At 38.6% G+C, this 20,327-nt stretch overlaps 1 protein-coding gene across 1 annotated transcript in view; it reads right to left on the bottom strand.

Annotated features, from left to right (window-relative positions):
* SLC39A10 (solute carrier family 39 member 10) overlaps positions 1 to 20,327 on the bottom strand; it is a 50,858-nt gene that overhangs the window by 18,070 nt on the left and 12,461 nt on the right. The window contains exons 2-4 of the mRNA XM_075528923.1: positions 15,720 to 16,744; positions 12,952 to 13,159; positions 61 to 230 (exon numbers count right to left, since the gene is read on the bottom strand). Of these exons, the coding sequence (XP_075385038.1) occupies positions 61 to 230; positions 12,952 to 13,159; positions 15,720 to 16,733 (1,392 nt within the window). The 5' untranslated portion in view covers positions 16,734 to 16,744. The remainder of the gene's footprint in view (positions 1 to 60; positions 231 to 12,951; positions 13,160 to 15,719; positions 16,745 to 20,327) is intronic.

Here is a 20,327-nt window from a genome sequence, read left to right on the forward strand (position 1 = left end):
AAGACCTCTTTTAAGCTTAATTTTTTAAAACTTTAAAAAAAAATTCAAAGTTTTTCTTACATGAGGAAGTAGATGAAGAAGGGCATCTCCACTCATCGTACCTACAGCCAGTGCCACCAGGAAGGTGAGAAGGAACTTGAAGCATCCTTGGTTGATGATGGGAACCAAGATCACGCCGAGCAAGGAGAGCAGGCTGATGACAGTGATAGAAATGATGCCACAGATCCAAGCTGCAGAAAGACAGAGACAGCTGACATGAGTATGACAATATAAGCAAATAAACAATAACAAAGCTCCGAAGAGTGAACAAAGGATAACCATCACCAGGGCTCCCTAAATGAGCCAGTGAAGACATGCTTCTTCGGCAGCTTCAGATAAACGCTGCTCTATAAGGAAACATTTAAATAAAGGACCTTCAGCGGCACACCATATTAGCAACAGTCACCTACATGACTGTCATTAACTCTTAGATCCAGAGTGCAAATAGTTTTTCCCAATGTCTACAGGCAGAGCCACAGAATTAGAACTCTTTATTTAAAAGAATATAATTACAAAGTCTATTCCTAGCATTAAAGAAACACAAAAATCTAATGCATTATGATCACTCTCCAACTATTTAACTTGAAGTTTATTAGAATTTTACACAGAAACCCAAATTTCAAGTACATTCACACTTGGGGGTAACAAAAAAGCCATATTACTGATCACTTCATTGTTTCATTTCATATTTTTACGAAGAATACTTTTCTTCTATTTCTCACGAAAACTCCAAATTTACTCTCCTTCAGTTTGGCCTATACCCTCTGCTACCTTTTAAATCCACTACATAATTACAAGTGATTTGAAACTCAGAAGAAATGTTTACACACTTTGACTTGTGAGAAGCAGAAGTAGGATGGGGAGAAAGGGGAAATCCTGAGCACATTCCTTATTCCAGGGCACCCATAGCAGATAAGCTACGGGGGGGGGGGGGGGGGGACACTCTTAAAATAAGCAAATTACTTTCATGTGAACAGCTTAAAATAGAAACGTTATTCATTCAAAACATTCTCTTTTTTTAAATCACTTTGAGGGCTCATATAACTGTTAACACAATCCATATATACATCCATCGTGTCAAGCACATTTGTACATTTGTTGCCATCATCATTCTCAAAACATCTGCTTTCTACTTGAGCTCTGGTTATCAGCTCATTTCCCCCCTCCCTTCCCCACTCTTGATAATTTATAAATTATTATTATTTTGTCTTGTCTTACACTGTCTAAGGTCTTCCCCCTTCACCTACTTTTCTGTTGTCTGTCCCCCAGGGAGGGAGTTATATGTAGATCCTTGTGATACCTTCCCCTCCTGGTATCGCTACTTTCATTCTTGGTCCTGAGGGGTTTGTCTGGCCTGGAATCCCTAAGCTTCCAGCTCTTATTTGTACCAGTGTACAAGTTCTGGTCTAGCGAGGCCCCTTGCTGTCCCATAGTGCTACGGGGAACAACACTGAAGACACAGTGTGGGAATTGGCCCAATCTGACCCCACCACACTGTGGCAATACACTAATTCAAAACATTCTTATTGGAATATGGATGAACAGAAAAATGTACTGGAGAGTGACAATTTTGTAAAGGTTTTAATCGAAAGTGCTTTATTCCTAATCAAATCTGAAACACTACACACTTGCTAAAAGATGTACTATTAAGTTGTAGGAAACGAGAACAAAGGCAAACTGCATCTAACTATCAGGATAATTTAAAATGTTCAAAGACAAGCAGAAGATAAAGAAACAAAGCTTAAAATAACTCGACAAGTGCTAAAACTTATCAATGAAATCGTATTTATCCAGTGGACATTCTAGTCTAATATTAAACACTAATACTGTAGCTAATTCCTCATGGCCTTCAAGGGTAGGAGGAGCCCTGGTGGGGTGGGGTGGGTTACCAGCGGACCGCTCACCACAGGTCAGCAGTTCTAAACCACCAGCTGCTCCCTCAGAAGGAAGAGGAGTTAGTCCCAGATACATTATTCACTCTGGCGATACAGGCGTTCACAGGTGTGTGAGAATTGAGCAGGTGGAGAATGGGTGAGTCCTTGGCCCCGCAGGCTAGGTTGGAATGAGACACCAGGGAGGAGAGCAGAGCAGTCTTGGGGGCAGGTGTTAAGAGGAGTCTGTAAAGCACTTAGAGTGAGGCTGGTTAAATGTCCAAGAGGTGAAGTGTTTCAGAGTCAGAGCTGCTCGATTCCGTTTACCTAGTTGAGCCCTACTTTCTATTTTCAAGTAATGCTTCACTTAACATCATATAAATGCAACCTCACGTGAGTATTGTGAATTAAAAAAAAAATCTCTGAACTGGAATATCCAGATCAAATGGTATTTTTTGTTTTCCCATTTTAATTCTCAGTTATGATGTCTAAAGAAGCAGTCTAATTATAATTGTTTTTGCATCTTTAGTTTTAAAGGTAGATTACTGAGCAGAAATATATGATGGAACATCTTAACTTCTCAAGAGAATGGTAGATTAAAGAAGATTCTGTACGCTTGAAAACGATGAGGATAGAACCAGCATCTCAGAAACCCGAAGGAGCAGTTGTGCCCTGTTCTCCAGGGTCGCAATCACCTCCATGGCCGTGAGCCCAAGGGCGGAGTGAGAAGAGCAGAGGCAGACAAAGTGGTTCTCATCAAATGGAACACAGGCTCATAGTAGAAACACGACAGACTATAAAACGTCTCTTAGACAGGAAAACAGCCATCTGAAGGAAAAATTATATTTTCCCTTAATTTTACAATAAGCCAATCTAGGAGTAATTTAAATCAGTCAATGCACCACGAGATTTCACAAGCCAGAAAGTTGATACTCCAAGAGTCGATCCAAAGTGTAATAGAAACATTTTTTACCCAAAAGTCTGTATTGTATTTTTTAAAATTTTGGCAATGCATTGCTAGGCCAGTGTCCAAGAAAACTCATATAATCAGGCTGAGATGTTGAATAAAGAATCCATATCACCTAAAATTTACTTGAGTAAATCTTATTAGTCTGATTTGTTCCTTTTTCCTAGTATTATTTACAATCAGCACTAAAAAATATATCTTCATTTGTTTCTGGATTAGCCTATTAAGGTATCTGCAAAAGAAATGAAATTTCTGTATCTTAATATAGACAGTACCATTAATACAGCATGCACTTAAAATAATAACTTACATAATTTAACAAGCCAATAACATATTAGTGTTAAAATATGCTTTTGCATTTTTCATATATTGAAAATGAAATATAAATCAATATTAATATATATAACTATAATTATTAAAAACTAATGACTAAAGAAAATATAATTAAATTGTTAATAATTTAAACTATTATTTGAAAATAAATTAATTCCAAGTAGTTATTTTCTTTATAGAATTCTCATAATTTTAACTTCTAGCTAAGGGTATTTTAGGGGTCCTGGTGGTATAGTGGTTACATTTTGGGCTGCTAACCGCAAGGTCAGAAGTTTGAAACCACCAGTTGTTCTTGGGAGAAAGAGGGGTTTTCTACTCCCATAAAGATTTGCCGCCTCAAAATCCCACAGGGAGAGCTCTACCCTAACTGTGGGGTCACTATTAGTTGCATTGACTCAACGGCCAATGAGGGAGTTAAGGGTGTTTTAAATGTGAGGAAGAATTCAACAAAGGTTATGTAAACATAATCATTTTTCTACGTTCTGGGAGGAGAGTTCACAATCTCAAATTACTTTAGATCAATCAGCCAAAAATTAAGTCACTAAATGGTAAATTGACCAAAATTTACTTCAATGAAAATCAATCTGTCAAAATGCCAGCTAATGAACTAAATACATAGGTCATACATGAAGGTTAACCTGGACATGAAGTTAGACCAGCGTTTACATGTGTAGTCAGGGAAGAGGATCTGTGTGCAGTTAGGTTTGTGACTTCATAGGTACACATACAGGTACATATTATGACGCACTTCCAAGCACAAAATCCTTAAGTATTGGCTGTCATAACTACATCCTTTTTCTTGACTGCTGGAGAAAGCAAATCTGAGAACTAAAGTAAGAAATGCTTTGAAGCATACCTTGTGATTAGATAATCTTTGGGACTTGTGATATTTAACATAAAATTCAAACCATGAGAAAACAGAATCCCACAAAGGAGAAGAAACCCGTAATCAAGCTAAGGTCTTAACATTGCCCAGTTCCAGAGATCATCACGTGCACTGCGTGTTTGGAGTGCCATGTGTTTAGAATACAATGTGAATGGTGCTCCTTAGAATTGTTCAATGAACCAGTATTACATCAAATTTGAAAAGCTGCCTTTTAAAAATGAGTGTGAAATATGCATGTATTATCTATATACACGTGGATGTGCGTTTAAAAATTGATGTCATTGATCAAATGGTAATATGATTGCTAATAAATTGGTTATTGAACAAAAATTTAAAAGGGGGTGGGGATTCCAGAACACTAAAATTGGGCTCATATAGAATCTGTACAAACAAAACCAAGGGACACCACATGGGTTAAAACCATGCCAAGTGGGGAGGGAGGGAGAAATGAGCAGCCGATATTAAGGGGTCAAGTAGAAGGCAAATGTTTTGAGAATGATGATGGCAACAAATGTACATATGTGCTTGACACAATGGATATAAGTATGGATTGTGATAAAAATTGTAGGAGCCCCCAATAAAATGATTTTTTTAAAACATGCCAAGTATCTATCAGGGCTGCATTCCTTCATCACACTTATTCAATTCTGTATGCTGAAGGGAAAAAACCCAAAAAACTGGACTACATGAAGAATATAGCATCCGATTGGACAAAGACTCATTAACAACCTGTGATATGTGTTTGCTGAAAGGGAACGGGACTTGAAGTTTTACATACCACAGAGTATAGTACAGATTACACATAAAGAAGACAAAGTCCCTAACAAGTGGATTTATAAGCAACACCATGATAGATAAAGAACTTTGTCAAGGATTTCACTTTACTCAGATCCACAATCCACAACAAGTTCACAGCCATGGGCAAATCTGCTGCAAAACATCTCTTTTAAAGTGTTCAAAATGAAAGACGTCAGTCATTTTGAGAACTAAAATGTGCCTGACCCAAGTCAGGGTAATTTCAACCACCTTATATGCATGTGGAAGCTGGACAACGAACAAAGAAGACTGTACGAAAGAATGCCTTTACATTACGGTGTTAGTGAAGGCTGTTAAGTAGACCACAGACTGCCTGAAGAAGAAGTATGTCTTAGAAGAAGTAGAGCCAGCGTGCTGTACTTTCAGCATGGGGTAGGACGCGTCAGTCAGTCAATGGCTGACTAGGAGGTATCAGTCCGTGGAGAAGGACTCTGTGCTTGGCAGAGGACCTTCACCAGACAGACTGATACCCTGGCAATGGCTGTGGGGATGGTGCGGGACACATCTGCACACAAAAGAAATATTCTTCATAGGACTGTATGACTTCTCTCTTCGAAAGGGTTTCTCCATTTTTTCAACAAAAGGAAACAATATGTTTGCTGTGAATATATTTTGAAGACTACCTTTTTGTGGGAAACAGAAGGATTTCTCCCAAGGTGTCTCCCCAAATATATGCCAAACTTAGCCTCTTGCAAATGACTATACACTTGGAGGTCATCAGGAGTAGATCAGGGGTCATTCTCCCTAAGGGCTATCAGCCATCAAGAACAAGCAGTCACCACTGTTTATCCCACAACAAGTAGGGCCCACGCCCTTCTGATAAGGATACTAGTTGTCCATTTCCTTGTAGGAGACCCCAGAGAGGTCAAACCCGCCCAAGGGTGACCAAGGTTAGGCCGTCATCTTGAATCTAGGGTCCGCCCTTCTTGTCACATGCATACCTCTCGTTCCTCCCCTCCCTATCATGTGTACAACTCTAGCTCATCCCCTTCCGGTTACGCCTATGCCCAATGTACATCCCCATCCTATAATGTGTGTGCCTGTTGTACTGACCCTTCCTGTGACGTGTGGTTACCTGTAATCACGCGCCCCTAAGGAGATATAACCCTGGATTAGCAATTAACGGAGGCCTCCAACCTCGTGCCAGGTCGAGCATCCTGCCGGCTCCGTACCCCACCTAGACGCAGTCCACACTGTGCACAGACCTGGCTGGTAAGATTATGGCCATCCAGGAGGTGAGCATGCTACTATGAAATGTGTCTGACTCCATTATTCCAATCTCTCATGCTCTCGATGACTTTAATATAATCTTTATATATCTCAACCATACAATTATGCTTACTGACCCGAGCTTAGTCGTGGGGGTCTGGCACCCCCTCCAACAACACTTTTTAAAAGATTTTCAGTTAATAAGAATCAAAATTTTAAAAAACTAATTTTAGAACTAAAAAGACTTTTCAATGGGGTTGTTTGGGGGAATAGAACACACAGAGAACACAATGGCAGGTTGCTGCTTTAAGGAAAGTCTGGTTACTCTTTAGTATAGACATTGCTCTAATGGGCAGCTGGAAATTATAAACATAGTTCATGACTTGCCAATTTATGCTGCTCCTTTCATAATTAATTCCTTGTTTACTATTCAAACTATCAACATGATAGCTATGATCACAATGTATAAAGCTGCGGTTATTAGGCACCGTATGCTCTGTTCCCAAACGGGGCTCACGTAGTTCTGAGATCTTAGTAGGAAAGCAAGAGTTTAATAATCATGCAAGTCTTAGTAATGCTGGGTTAAATATGTTCCACAGAACCTGTAGGTTTAGTAAAAAATTATATTCTTAAAGGGGTACACAATATGCAGCATTTCTGACTTACTTCATCAAAGAACCTATTAGAATATATAAGGCAGCATCCTGCAGTGTACAATTTAGAAAATGCAAATATTAGTCAATGTCCTCCTACCTTAAAGACTTGCTAAGTCACAAACATGTCAAATGTTAAAATGGCAAAGTCAAACTACATGTCAAGTCCTCTTAATCTATTCTTAGAAGAGACTCTTTGGCCAAGTGATGTATTAATTATGTGTTTACCTTATAGAAGTGGCTTCAGAGAAAGATCTATAAGAAAAGTGAAATTAACTATGAGAATAACTTTATTAATCTAAGTGGCAATCAATATTTCAAAACCTGAGCTAATTAGTTAGGGTAGATAGAATGGGACAAAAGAACCAGGCTTGGAATTACATAAAATTACTCAAATACCCTTTTGTTATCCTAATATCAAAGGCAGTGAAAATATTAGTAAGTTTAATTAAAGTATTTTCCATCTTACATAAGCTATAACTTATTCTTGCCAGTGCCCAGAAACCCAAAGAGATAAAGAGCCGGACTTTCCTTTTCATATAAATCAGCAAAGGTTCATTTATTTCTACACGGCAACTCTTCCGTGACAACCACTTCAAGAGCAAAATATTTCTGTTGGTCCCTAAGGGAAGTGCCTACCTTTACAAATACATGGTTTTTATTTTTACCCTGAATTATTTATTGCTGAGGTTTTAATAAACTTAATTTTCTAACAACAAAAATAGTCCATTTCCTAACAATTTATAAATCTTGTTCAAGAAAATTATAACGCACTTGACCTATAGAAAATAAAAAGTTGAATTGACTCTACTTGAGTTGTTTCCTTGTATTCAAATATTTATTTCTATAATTTATTACTCATTTTATAATTTATTACTTATTTACACTAGGGGTATTAATTTGTACATAAAGTGTATCATAATTTCTAAGGCACTGAAAAGTGCAATTCAGGTAATAAAACGGTTTTGATTTCTAACCAAATTGTTCTTTTTCCATTACAATTTTTCCTTATGTATAAAAAGGCAGAACAAAATGCAAGTAAACAAAAAATGGCATCTTCTATAAAACTTATTCTAAACTAACAATATGCAAACTATTAAATTCAACTAGCAAATGTTTTTTTTTATTTGTACCCAAGATACCATATGCAATAAAAAGGCACTAAATGTCTACAACAAGCTTCACTTATTCTGCAAATTAGGTCACTTAAAGCGTTAAAGGTCTTCAAGCTTAGTTATTCACCAAGTCCCTTTCTCATTATCTGGAGAGAAAATGCATTCTTTTAAAAAGAAGCGCTCATCTGTGGAAACTTTCTAATTAACTTGGTTCAAAGCATGTGCAAGATGGCAGTTTTCTACACTGTTTCAGCATTTTAATTGGCAGAAAATGCTTAGCAGCCTATTCACAACCCCCCTTGGTAATTAAGCTAGGGTCAACTCTATGACTAAATGAGCCAATCTTTGAAACAAATGATTTCTACCATACACAGTACATAGCATATTTGGTTTACAGCAGTCTTTGAACAAAGTTAATGCGGTCGGAGCTGTGTCACTGTGGGAGATTTATATAGAAGAAGTTAACCTTTCTTAATGATGCAGCAGCCATTAAAAATAATTACTTGCCGGGCATTCCCTGTAACAATTATTAACATCTATCAGGACATAATTAATTCAAGCTTCATTCCTGACAATGCTAATAACCACCTGCGAGCATCTAATCAATACTCGCGATTAGTAATGTATTTGTTTTCAAAGCAGTACAATTCCCTCGAGGGCTACTCTGATTGCCTAGGCTGCTACCTTCACTGCTAATCATCAAGCATCTGTCAACATCTTCATACGATATCAGGATTATGATTATATTGAAATAGTGACAACTCTACAGGGCAATAATCTACAACTGATAATAAACAACTACAGTTTCGTAAAAGCCTTGAAGAAAAAAAGAGACTGTTCGTTTAACTCTAGATGAAACAAGTTTGTCACTCTTTTTTCCCTGCAGGGATTTTAAGGAATAATAAATAATAGCAGACCGAGGGCCTCCTTTCTCTTGCCCCAGGAGAGCGTATAGGCATCGAGGCGGCACTGTGCCTCTGCAGCTGTTTATTGATCTACAAAGAGCAATCATCAGGACGCCAGGCAAGAGGACTGAGTTTCTGTGTCCTCGGGTCAGACAGTGCAGGGGTTGGGTTGGCACAGCTGTTTACACTTTGAGTCGCTCACCACTAGGTGAGGCTTTCTGTTTCACACAGATTTCGGCTTTTGAAACCAAAAGGGGTTTTCCTGTAGGGTCAGCTAGGAGACAGGTGAGTCCACGGCAGTGGGTTTGATTGTGGAAGGTCAGCTTTAAACCTAGTGGGTGAATCGCTTCTTGGCCTTTTGGCTAAGATCAAGTGTAAACCTAGTGGGTGAATCTCCTTCTCTGTGTCTATCGATCTTTCTAGACTGAATTTAGCTTGTCTGGCAGAGGACTCTCCGTAGGTGTTGGCTAGAGAGTAATCTATACTTACGCGAATGTTCACAGCAATATCTGCATCTCCAACACTTCCCTACAGTGTTCCCTTGCTGTCCACAATGGGTTCATTTGCCATTTTTCCCCGAAGCTAATCCCCAAGTTCTTCTTCCCAGTCTGTCAGTTCCTCTGAAGCCTGTCCACAAGGGGAGACCTTGCTGGTATTTGAAATATCAGTGGCACAGTTTCCTGTGTCACAACAGGCAAGTCGACACAGCACAACAAACTGACAAAAAGTGGAAGTCACCTCATGTACTTTAGACATACGACAGGCCCCTGGAGAAGGCCATCAGGCTTGGGAGAGTCAGCAAAAAAGAAGACCCGCAGTGAGATGGACTGACAGTGACTAACAATGGGTTCAAACTAGCGGTGACTATCAGGGTGGTGCAGGGCACCAGGCGGCCGTGCTTCATTCTGTTCTAATCACTGAGGTCTTCTTCCCAGTCTTCCCCCAAACGTATAGGGTAACTATGAGTGAGAACCACTGGCTTCTAACAAAAACCACCATCAAGCAGTTGACAGGCAGCAGATTCACAGGATTGTCAATGGCTGCCATTTTAGTAGCAGATGGCCAACAGGAGACCTAGTATAGTGGCTAAGCAATCAACTACTAACTGAAAGGCTGGTGGTTCAAATCCACCTAGGTGCTTTCTGAGAAAAAGATACTATGTACCAGTTGTGTACTAAGTCTATACAGGCTACTTAACTTCTCTAGGCTTCACTTTCCTCACCATATGTGAGTAAGATTTCACAAGTGTACTAGATTGAAATAGCCTTGTGAAAATGTTTAGCACAGCACTCAATACCAAGTACAGAATAAAGATGAGGGTGTTTGATACTGGAAAGAGCTACATCCAAGAAATCCAAAGTTTTTACTTAGTCCTATAGGGTTACTTTGAGTCAGATCAATTCAAAGACAGTGGGTGATGGATTTCTTTACCATATATTGATAGCATTTCCTTTTATTTGTGTTCAAGATAAGAAATTTGACATTAGACCTGGCGACATAGTGGATTATGCAGCAGTTCAAAAACACCAGCTGCTCCCTGAGATTAGGCTTTCTGCTCCAGTAGAGATGCACGGTCTCCTCACGGAAGAGTCACAAGGAAGGGATGAGTCAACCAAGCGCAGTATAGCACCGATGAAACACACAATATTCCTCTAGTTTCCTGAGGCTTCCTCACCACCCACTATCATGACCCCAGTTCTGCCTCTCACTACTGGCTAGACCGGAGCATGTGCACAGGTACAGAGAAGAGCTAAGAGCTCACATGGAATCCGGGCACAGGAATGGGAGTAGCGATACCAAGAGGGTAGGGGAAGGTGGGGAGAGGAGACGAAGAGAAACCAATCGCAATGATCAACACATAACCAGCACCCCCAACCTCACCCCACTCAGGGGGATGAACAACAGAAACCATCGGGGAAGGGAGACAGCAGTTGGTGTTAAGATATGAAAATAATAATTTATAATATATCAAGGGATCGCCAGGGTGGATTGGGGAGGGAGGGGAAAAAAGAGAAGCTGATACCAAGGGCTCAACAGAAAGTAAATGTTTAGAAAACAATGATGGCAACATATATGCAAATATGCTAGATACAATTGATGAAGTGTTATGAGCTGTAAGAGGCCCCAATAAAATGATCTTTTAATTTAAAATAATGTTTTTTAAAGATGCAGTTGGAACCCACAGGGGGAGTTCTCCTCTATTCTATATAGTCACGACAGGTGGGGACAGATTCAGTGGCAGGGAGCTTGGTTTGGTTTGGGCTCTATTCCAAATAAAATGCTTATATAATGGAATTCATTATTCCTAAAACATGTTTTCTTTACTCTGTCACTATCAAGTTTTTAAAATTTGTCCTGTCAATTCTTTATCTTGCAAAAATTCATATCGAGTACAGGCTCAAACATAGCATTTTAGTAATTTCTAATTACTATTTTCTAGTGCCAGTACTTACTGGGCTTATCAACCAGAACTGCATTTAGTTATTACCTACGTTCACAATAATTACACCATGGTTTTGCAGCGTGAAGAAGTTTTTGTTTTGAATATAGGTTCCTAAAAGTCGAATCATTCTCTGAGTATTTTATTAACAAAGTGCACTGGGATACTTGATATTTTCATACAATGATCTTCAAAGACTAATTTTTAACAAGTATTTTCCCCTAAATCATAACTGAAAAGTTACAGATTAATACTAAGCAATTTGCTCAATCAATTTGTGGTTTTGTCTTTTCGCGCTCATTAACTGCACTGTGGTACAAACTAGGCCACAAATGGCGGTGGGACGCGTGGGAACATGCAGTGGTGATGGCCCCTTAAAGGTACGTGCGAAAAGTGCGGAACGGGCAAATGTTTCATCATATAGTTTCATCTCTATTAAGCAATCAAATACATATGTATACAAACACATTTAAGTATATAATTCATTTACATAAAGTATCCTCATCTTGTGCCATCACAACTCTCTATGTTCCAAATTCTACCTCATCCTGAACACATACTCAGTAACCAATCAACAACTCTCATTCCTTCCTCCCCAATGGCAGTGGTAAACTTTTATTTTTGTGCATCTGCTTTGTCGAAAGAGTTCATACAAGTGGGATCCTACAATATTTGTTTCTGACTTATTTCACTCACTGTTTTCAGGATTCATCCAAGCCATAGCATGGATCAGAAGTCTTTTCATTTCACTGTACGTATATACCAGAGTTTACTTATCCATTCCTTTGATAGATAATGGGCTTGTTTCCTCCTTTTGGTTATCATGGAGAAGGCTGCGATGAAGATTAGTTCATAAGCCAGTGCTCGCTTTTTGCTAAAAAGTGTCTTTTATCCTAAGAATTAGGAATGCCAAGATGAAAAGACTCAGTCATACCTTTAAGTAACAAAGTACAAGGGCAAGTGACCCAATTATTACAAATTCCCACTCTGTACATTAGACGGAGGTATCCAGAGGGAAATAAGGAACTCAATTAAGCCCACAATGGTCAGTATAGATGGAATCCTTGAGCTGAATCTTTGATGAATAGTAGTCGATAGGCAGGCAGAAGAAAAAAGAGGCCTTCAAAGCAAGAAGGTGAAAGTGTACAAAAGCAGAGAGGAAGGAAGAAATCAGGCCTAACTGACTAGCAGTTTCTTGTGGTTAGCCAGGAGCGGAGACAGAAACGAATGGTGGTTGGTTGAAGGGAAAGGTAAGTAGGAGGACCGGAAGACATGGAATGCCTGACGGATCAAGTAAAGAACTCAGAACTTTGAGTCAATATAGAATAATGCAATGTATTTCAGACTAGAGCACATAAAGTTTATTAAAATAAAACAGAATTAGTACATCACATCAAAATAATTTTTTTCGGAGATACTCTTGTTTATGTATTTTGTTTTTGTTTGAAATGAACTGTCACTGAATGCACCAAGTTCATTTCAGTTTTATTTTTCCTCCTTTTTAATATAAACAAGTATTCTCTTACATTATGATATGAAGGCTATAAAGCAAGAGATTAGCGACATAATGAAAACACTACATGCTGTGCAGGAATATACAAACGTCACAAAAGGAGTAACAAAATTAGGACTGGTAGACAAATTTGGAAGTTCAGATTTACTTGAGAGTGTTAACTATTATTACGTGATTTTGAAGAGGAAACATCAAATTTCTTACCTGACGCTCCTACATTTGACTTATCTTCAGGAACAAGATTTTTTTCCTTTTCTGGATCTTCAACTAAAAGTTTGTCAAAATGCTCAATACAAAGTCTACTGTCAATCTGATATAACAGTGCTGGGCAAAGGCATGTAAAGAGTTCAGGTGTGATAGGAGAGTTGACATCATGGCCAAATTGTCTTAACAACTGAGTGACGTTCAAGCACTGTGGAAAGATTAATAAAGCAAGTTAAGTACAAGAGAATCTTTAAGATCATGCAGAAAAATTACTTGAGAATAATCTGTTATGACTTCCATCTATTATAAATATCAATTCTTATATATGACTTTACGATAGGAATATATTCGACGAGCTTACCCAAGACTGTTTAGGAGCTTTGCCCATTGTTCCCTTCCAGTGAGTGAGAGATAGTGACCTCCTGCCATTCAGGGAAAGATTTACAACTGTACTCCCTAAGACTCTGATGGCGGAGGAGAAAATGCAGCTCCCTAGTGAGATTACAGTGATCAGTTCTTGGTGATATTCTTATCTGTGAAGGAGTGTTAGCTAGATCTAGAGAATTTAAATAACTTTGCTTGAAAAGATAGGCATTCCCACTATCTACAACACCCCCAAAATAATATTATCTTCGGAGCTTCTAGACAGAGGCTTATTGAGAAACGAAAAACAGAGTTGGAAGACTAACATAACAACAAAAGGCAGCTCCACCCACTGAAACTTTAAAAACAAAATAAAGCAGAAAGGGGAAAAAGCAAACAAGTTTTAGTTCTTAACACCGAGTAAATACAAACACTTAAATTAAAGCATAAGGGCTCCCCTTTCTCCACACATGCCCTCTCTATTCAAAGGTGTACTGCCTGACTCGCTTTCTCTCACCACGTGATTTTACTTATGGCAGCAAAACAACCAAGGGGAAAAAAAGATTCCTCTTTAGTCTAAATTATGAGATAGTACCCTATCTAAGACACAGCACATCTCCAGAATTGCTGAGAATTCCCAGGATGCATTAGACTTGTGAAGATACAACATCAACAGGTCTTATAATACATACTCCCCCAGGCCTTTGACAAAAAATTAGCATGTATGATAATGTCCAGTTATTATCAATTAGAAGACTATGGAAAAAATAAAGGAAGACTCTGGGACATTATCTATATTAACAATATATTTATTTTTAAAGTACACTAAGATTTTAATATGTACATTAATATTAGTGTTTAAAGCTGTTAAAACCAAATCTGATGATTTACCCAGGTAGGAAACACAAAAGGTATTTATTATGTGTAAAATATATCTCAATTAAAAACGGGAAATAGATGAGGGTCATTTTCTACACTTGCTGTTGAAGCAAGAGACAGAATAAGCCTACCCACCACTTATATTTTTTCTATGTCCTTTCTATATATACCATTGGTTTGGAAAAGCTCATGGAAAGATTTCATCAACTTTTAACTCCATTTTTCCACAAACTTTTTGAAGCTACTTCATATAAGTTACTAAGATTCTGATTCCAACGAGGTTTTCTAAAATACCATTATTAAAAAGTGCTAACAATGAGGATAACAGGGGCATTGATATGACATAAATGAAACAAGATATGCTTGACATGAATGATTAAAAACAAAACTCAAAGAATCAGTCAAATTCCAATGCATCAGAGAGAGTATGAAAATTTCGCAGCGAAATAAGCTTTACCTCTCTCCGGAGTCTCCCTTCGTAGACTCTCGCCCCTATGTCTGCTCAAGGAATGGGAAAAAAGACTACTCGTACTTCCACATAAACAATATGTTCCTTCACATTTGCTTGCCAACCAAACAAATTGACTTTAATGAAAATAAACAAGCACACAAAAACTGGAATAGCAGCAATTAAAAACATACTTCCTAAAGAGGGAACTGATTGTAATGATCAATATATTACTGCCCTCCCCCACCTTTGCAGGATGAACAATAGCATCGTGGGTGAAGGGAGACACTGCATGGTGTAAGAAAATAATAATTTATAATTTATCCAGGGTTCACGAGGGTGAGAAGGTGGGGGAGGGAAGAAAAAGAGGAGCTGATATCAAGCAGAAAGAAAATGCTTTGAAAATGATGGCAACATATGCACAATTGTGATTGATACAACTGATCTATAGATTGTTATAAGAGCTTAAGAGGCCCCAATAAAATGACCCCCCAAAACAAAACTTCCAGAGGGTGGGGGCACAGGGACAGAGTGGCAGGCAAACAAACGTGAAGGTGTGTGTTTTCCGTGAAAAGAGACATTTTGAACAATCAGACCATGGCATGGGGCATCAGCTGACCATGTGTGTAAAATACTTAACAACAGAGCTAGAGCAATGACTGGGAACCACTAAGGAATGAAAGTGATAAATTAATTATGAAAAAGCAACTGCTCTGGTTACTTCCCAAGAGCGCAAGTGCGGGAGGGGGACAATTTTCAAGTCTATATAAACCAGCTAATGCTGATAACAGGGAAAAGCAATTTTCAAAGTGAAATAAGTCATAAGGAAGACAGAAAAAAAAGGATTAAAATAATAAATCTATTCTCTAAAACCTTTAAACATTTACATTTGAGAAGGCCAAATTAGAGAACAACAAAAAATGAAGGACAATTAAGAAAATCTTCAATCTGATCTTTTTGGTTGTTCATGGCTGCGTACCAGAAATACATTTAGACAATTATTCCACTGGGGCCCCTCCCTCCCTTCAGCTAAAATACTCCGCAATGGATAAGAATTAGACACCTTTTCCCTACTCACCTCATCATGTTGATGGTCTTCTTCACTGTGATCTTTGTGATTAGCAGCTGAATACATTGCACTTTTTTTAACATGTGAGGCTTCTCGCTTGCTAGTATGTCGAAGTTCACTTTCATGATCGTGATCGTGATCATGAGCAGAATCATGGCCACTGTGTTGTGGTAGATGTGTATTAGAATGGCCGGGGCTATGCGCACGATCCGCTTTGTAGACCTGATTGTACTCGTACTGTTCACCCTGATCATGGCCAGGGCGGAAACCTGGTGTGGTCACCTCAGAATTGTCATTATTTTTCTTCCCCTTTCTTCTCTTCTTTTGTCTCGGTTGCTTAACTTCGTGTTGTTGTTGTGTTGTATTGGTCTCTGTTGATGGTTCGTGACTAGGCTCCCCACGCTCGCTGTGAGTAACAGAATCATTATGAAAATGGCGAGTGGTGTTATGATCCAGGTGATGGTGCAGGTGATGGTGATGATGTTGCCTCCGGCTATGGTCGTGTGGGCGTTTGGCGTCAGATTTTGCAGAAACTTCAATGGTCTCTTTCTCCGGATCACATTTATGGTTTCTTTTAGTTGATGTGCTTGTCACAGTTTGATTTTCGGAATTTAAGTGATTATGGGAATGCTGGTGGTTATGTGAGTGAAAATGCTTTCCCTCTTGAACTGCCAAAATATCTAAGTGAGATACATGATCGTGGCCAAGATCCTCATGATTAATCTCAACTACTCTTATCTCTCCAAGGCCCAAGTTTGTTAAAAGTTTCTCCAGACCAAAAAAGGATAATCTTCCATTTTCACCATAACGGTTAAAAAGTTTTTCTATATAGCATTTTTTTTGATTTTCAGCATCCAGCACTGAAAATTTGCTTGACTCCGATTCTGTCATTCCACAGTGATGTCTGTGGTGCTCTTCAGGGCCATGGTCATGGTCATGGTCTTCATGGCAATGGTTGCAATGATGAAATATAAATGTCAGCAAACAAATGAGGCAAAATTTTGTGTGCATATGTACCTTCATTTCTACTTTTCCTAAGGGGATTTAAAGAGAGACAAAGCATTGATTGTACACTCATGGAATATTCAAAATGACCACTTTTTAGCAGTTGTTAATCTACCATGCACATATAAAACCTTAATTCTTCCATGGTTACAAATCATTCTTTCCTTTACCAATTGTCCATAAAAATGTCACACTGTTGCCCATTAAAGTGTGCACCAACCTTTGAATTCACAAATTGCTGAGACTTATCTATAAGACTATACTCACCTCTTGAAAGTATGACACTAAATAGTTCTAACATTTATACAAAAATTGCTAGCTCCCTTCCCAGTTGATACTGCACAAAAAGAGTTGCTGGTCCCTACAGTTGAAGTCCTGGTCAGAAGAAGAGAGCATATTAGTAAAAATGCATCTAAGTCAGAAAGAAAAACTGACATCCACAAATGACATGACTGCGTCCGCTTGTGTTACTGTTGCCATGTGTGGATTACCACTCTCAATCACCGCAGCGGGCACGGTCACGGTCACACGGTCTCGGGGGTCCCCAGGCTGCCACCTGCTACAGAAGCAGTCCAATGAGGCGGCTAGTAGGCTTGAACCGCAAACTGAACCATGTTAATTAATCAATCGCTAATTAATCACTGCACCACCAGGGCCTTCATTCAATATGTGAAAAATCCAAAATTATCTCTAAGTATTCAATTAATTTGGTATATCAGCGAGCTTCAAAAAGTTAATGGAAAAATTCTATTATCTTTTCATTCCACTTGCAACGGACTTTTTAAAGCCCTGGTATGTTTTATTTTTAACCATTTTATTGGGACTTAATCAATATATCACACAACTCAACAGTTCAATTATACCAAGAAACATTGTACATTCATTGCCACAATCAATTTCAGAACATTTTCTGTCCCTGATTTATTTTTATAAACTATCGTTTAAAGTAGCAAATAGCTATGAATAAACGTAATGAATATGTGTAATACATTTATCTAGAACATATTATTGAGAGAAATTAAACACCTAAATAAATGGACAAACATGTGTCTATAACAAAGATTAATGATGGAAATTGTCACTTCTACCAAAATTGAGCTCGAGATCAATGTAATCTCAACCAAAATCTCAGGAATTTATTCTGAGGAAACTGATGAGCTATTTCTGAAGCCTGTCTGTAAATAAAAGGCGTTATCACAAGAACACATGAATGTTCACTAAAACATTAGTCAGACAGCTTAGTACTAGAGAAAATAAACAAAAACAAGGTCATCCTCAGTAAACTGGAAAAATTAAACAGAGTGCTCGTACAATGTAATGCCACACAAGAATTCATATGGAAGAGCAAGCCCAAAGATAACTAAGACGGGTGGAGAAATCAGCAAAGCACTACAGATCAAGACTTCTCTTTTAAAGTTAAATAAAGAAACTGCGCTGGCATGGGGACACATAAATAAGCCACTGGGCAGAACAGAGCTCAGAACGAGAATCAGTAACATTGATTATGAAAATGGTCCTCCTCACACCATACACAAGGCAACTCCAAGATGATTAAATGCCTAAATTTGAAAAGCAAAACTTTTAGAAGACTTTAGAATATTGAAAAATATCACCATGGTTTTGGGCTAAGATGAGATTTCTTAGAAAGACGGAAAAAGCACAAGAAAATTTAGATAAAAATCCTTCTACAAGAAAGGACACCATAAGCAAAATATATGGCGAACTGTACACTGGGAGATATTTGTGATGTAAGTACGTAAAAAAATGCATATAAACAAGCAGAACCTATATAAAAAAACATGTATCAATAAATGAAAAACTCCAATACACAATTATATAAGGGCCTAAGCAGGAAAGCAGATGAAGCAACAACGTATGATTACTAATAATGTACGTAACCGAAATTGAGATAATGAACCCCCAGACAGCAATTGACAAAAAGAATGCCTGACAATACCAGTTAGCAAAGATCTAGTGTGGAGAAATAAAGACCATTTCACGCTGCTGAAAAGAATACCAGGGGCCCCAAAATGTGTGTGGGAAAGTTCCACTACCATCTGGTTCCTTTTCTCGGCCAACATTGCAAAGCGTCTCTCATAAGCAGTCACAGGACGGCACATGCCTTAAACACCTGACGGGTGAAATGCATGCGAGCTGGTAGCTGAGTTGGGCTAGAAATAACAAGAGTTTAATAAAAGCTACAAGAATTATACTTGCAACATAAGGTTTCTGTTTCAGGAAATGCCGACCAATTTACTCTATGAAGGGGTACCTGCCTCCCACAGAACTGAAAAAACTGCTGGGCAGGCCTTTCATAGGACGAAACTCGCTCTGAGTTTGTGCACCCAGTGATGGTGCCTGGGAGGGTTCTCTCTGGTCACAGTGAGTTTTTTCCTAATAGCAGTTTCACTTGAACCTCGTTTTTTGTTGTGATGGCCGATTTAAGAGAACAGCATGCGGCTAGGAAATTTGTTTCCTGCTCAGGAAAAATGCTACAGAAACTGTTATTTTGTTTAACACAGCTTACAAGGGCAGCACTATGAGGAAAAAAATCTCAAGTGTATGATGGTTTTGTTTCAAAATAGGTGTAATTTGGATTGATGACAAACCTCATTCTGGATATCTGTCAACATCCCGAACTGACAAAAATGTCAACAAATCTGTGCCCTTGTATTTGGACCACTGAAGGGATGGGGAAGTTATATGGACGATCTTGGATTTGGGAATGAGAAGGGGTGCTGCGGAATGTGTCTTGGGTTCTGACTGACCAGGAAACAGAGCGTGGAGTATAAACATGCCATGCTTTGAAAAAACAGCTCCTAAACGACCCAGACTTTTTTTTCCCAAGGGATGAGGCCTAGTGCTTATTCTTATGACCTCTAAAGCACAACGGGCCAGTGGAAGATGCCATTGTCACTCCCCCCCCCACCAAAAAAAAGCTCGTCAAGTGAAATCAAAGATCAAGACGATGCTCATTTGTTTTTTTGAAGTGAAGGGGAAAGTGTATGCGGAGTTCATTCCACCAGGTCAGACTGTTCATCAATCTTTCCATTTAGAGGTTCTGAAAAAAACTGCATAACAATGTGTGACAAAAAGGCCTGATTTGTGGTAGACTGGGGACTGGTTTTGCCACCATGACCATGCACCTTCTGAGGCAGCCATCTCAGTGCACCAGTTCTTGGCAAAAAAAAAAAACCCAGCATGTCTCCCTTGCCCCCACACACCTTACTCACCTGACCTAGCTCTGTTACTTCCTTTTGTTTCTGCAAATGAAGAGGCACATGAAAGGACAGCTAGTTGATGATGCAAAAGAGGTGAAGAACAAAACAAGGGAGGTGCTGTCAGCCATCCAAACAGATGAGTCTGAAAAATGTTTCCAAGAATGGAATCGAAGATTTGACCAATGTATTCAGTGTAATGGAGAGTACTTTGAAGGTGATAAGGTTCTTTTGTTAAAAAAAAAAAATTAAAATACATAGCTTAGAAAAAAATTCATTTGGAGGGGGGGGGGTGGCCTAACCCCATATATATCCCGTATAAAATCTATTCAACTAATTTGACTTTTTAAAAACTGATGCTTGTAATCAGAGGACACTTTTAATGAAAGAAACA

Source organism: Tenrec ecaudatus, chromosome 13 (genome assembly GCF_050624435.1).
Source record: "Tenrec ecaudatus isolate mTenEca1 chromosome 13, mTenEca1.hap1, whole genome shotgun sequence".
Taxonomy (NCBI): domain Eukaryota; kingdom Metazoa; phylum Chordata; class Mammalia; order Afrosoricida; family Tenrecidae; genus Tenrec; species Tenrec ecaudatus.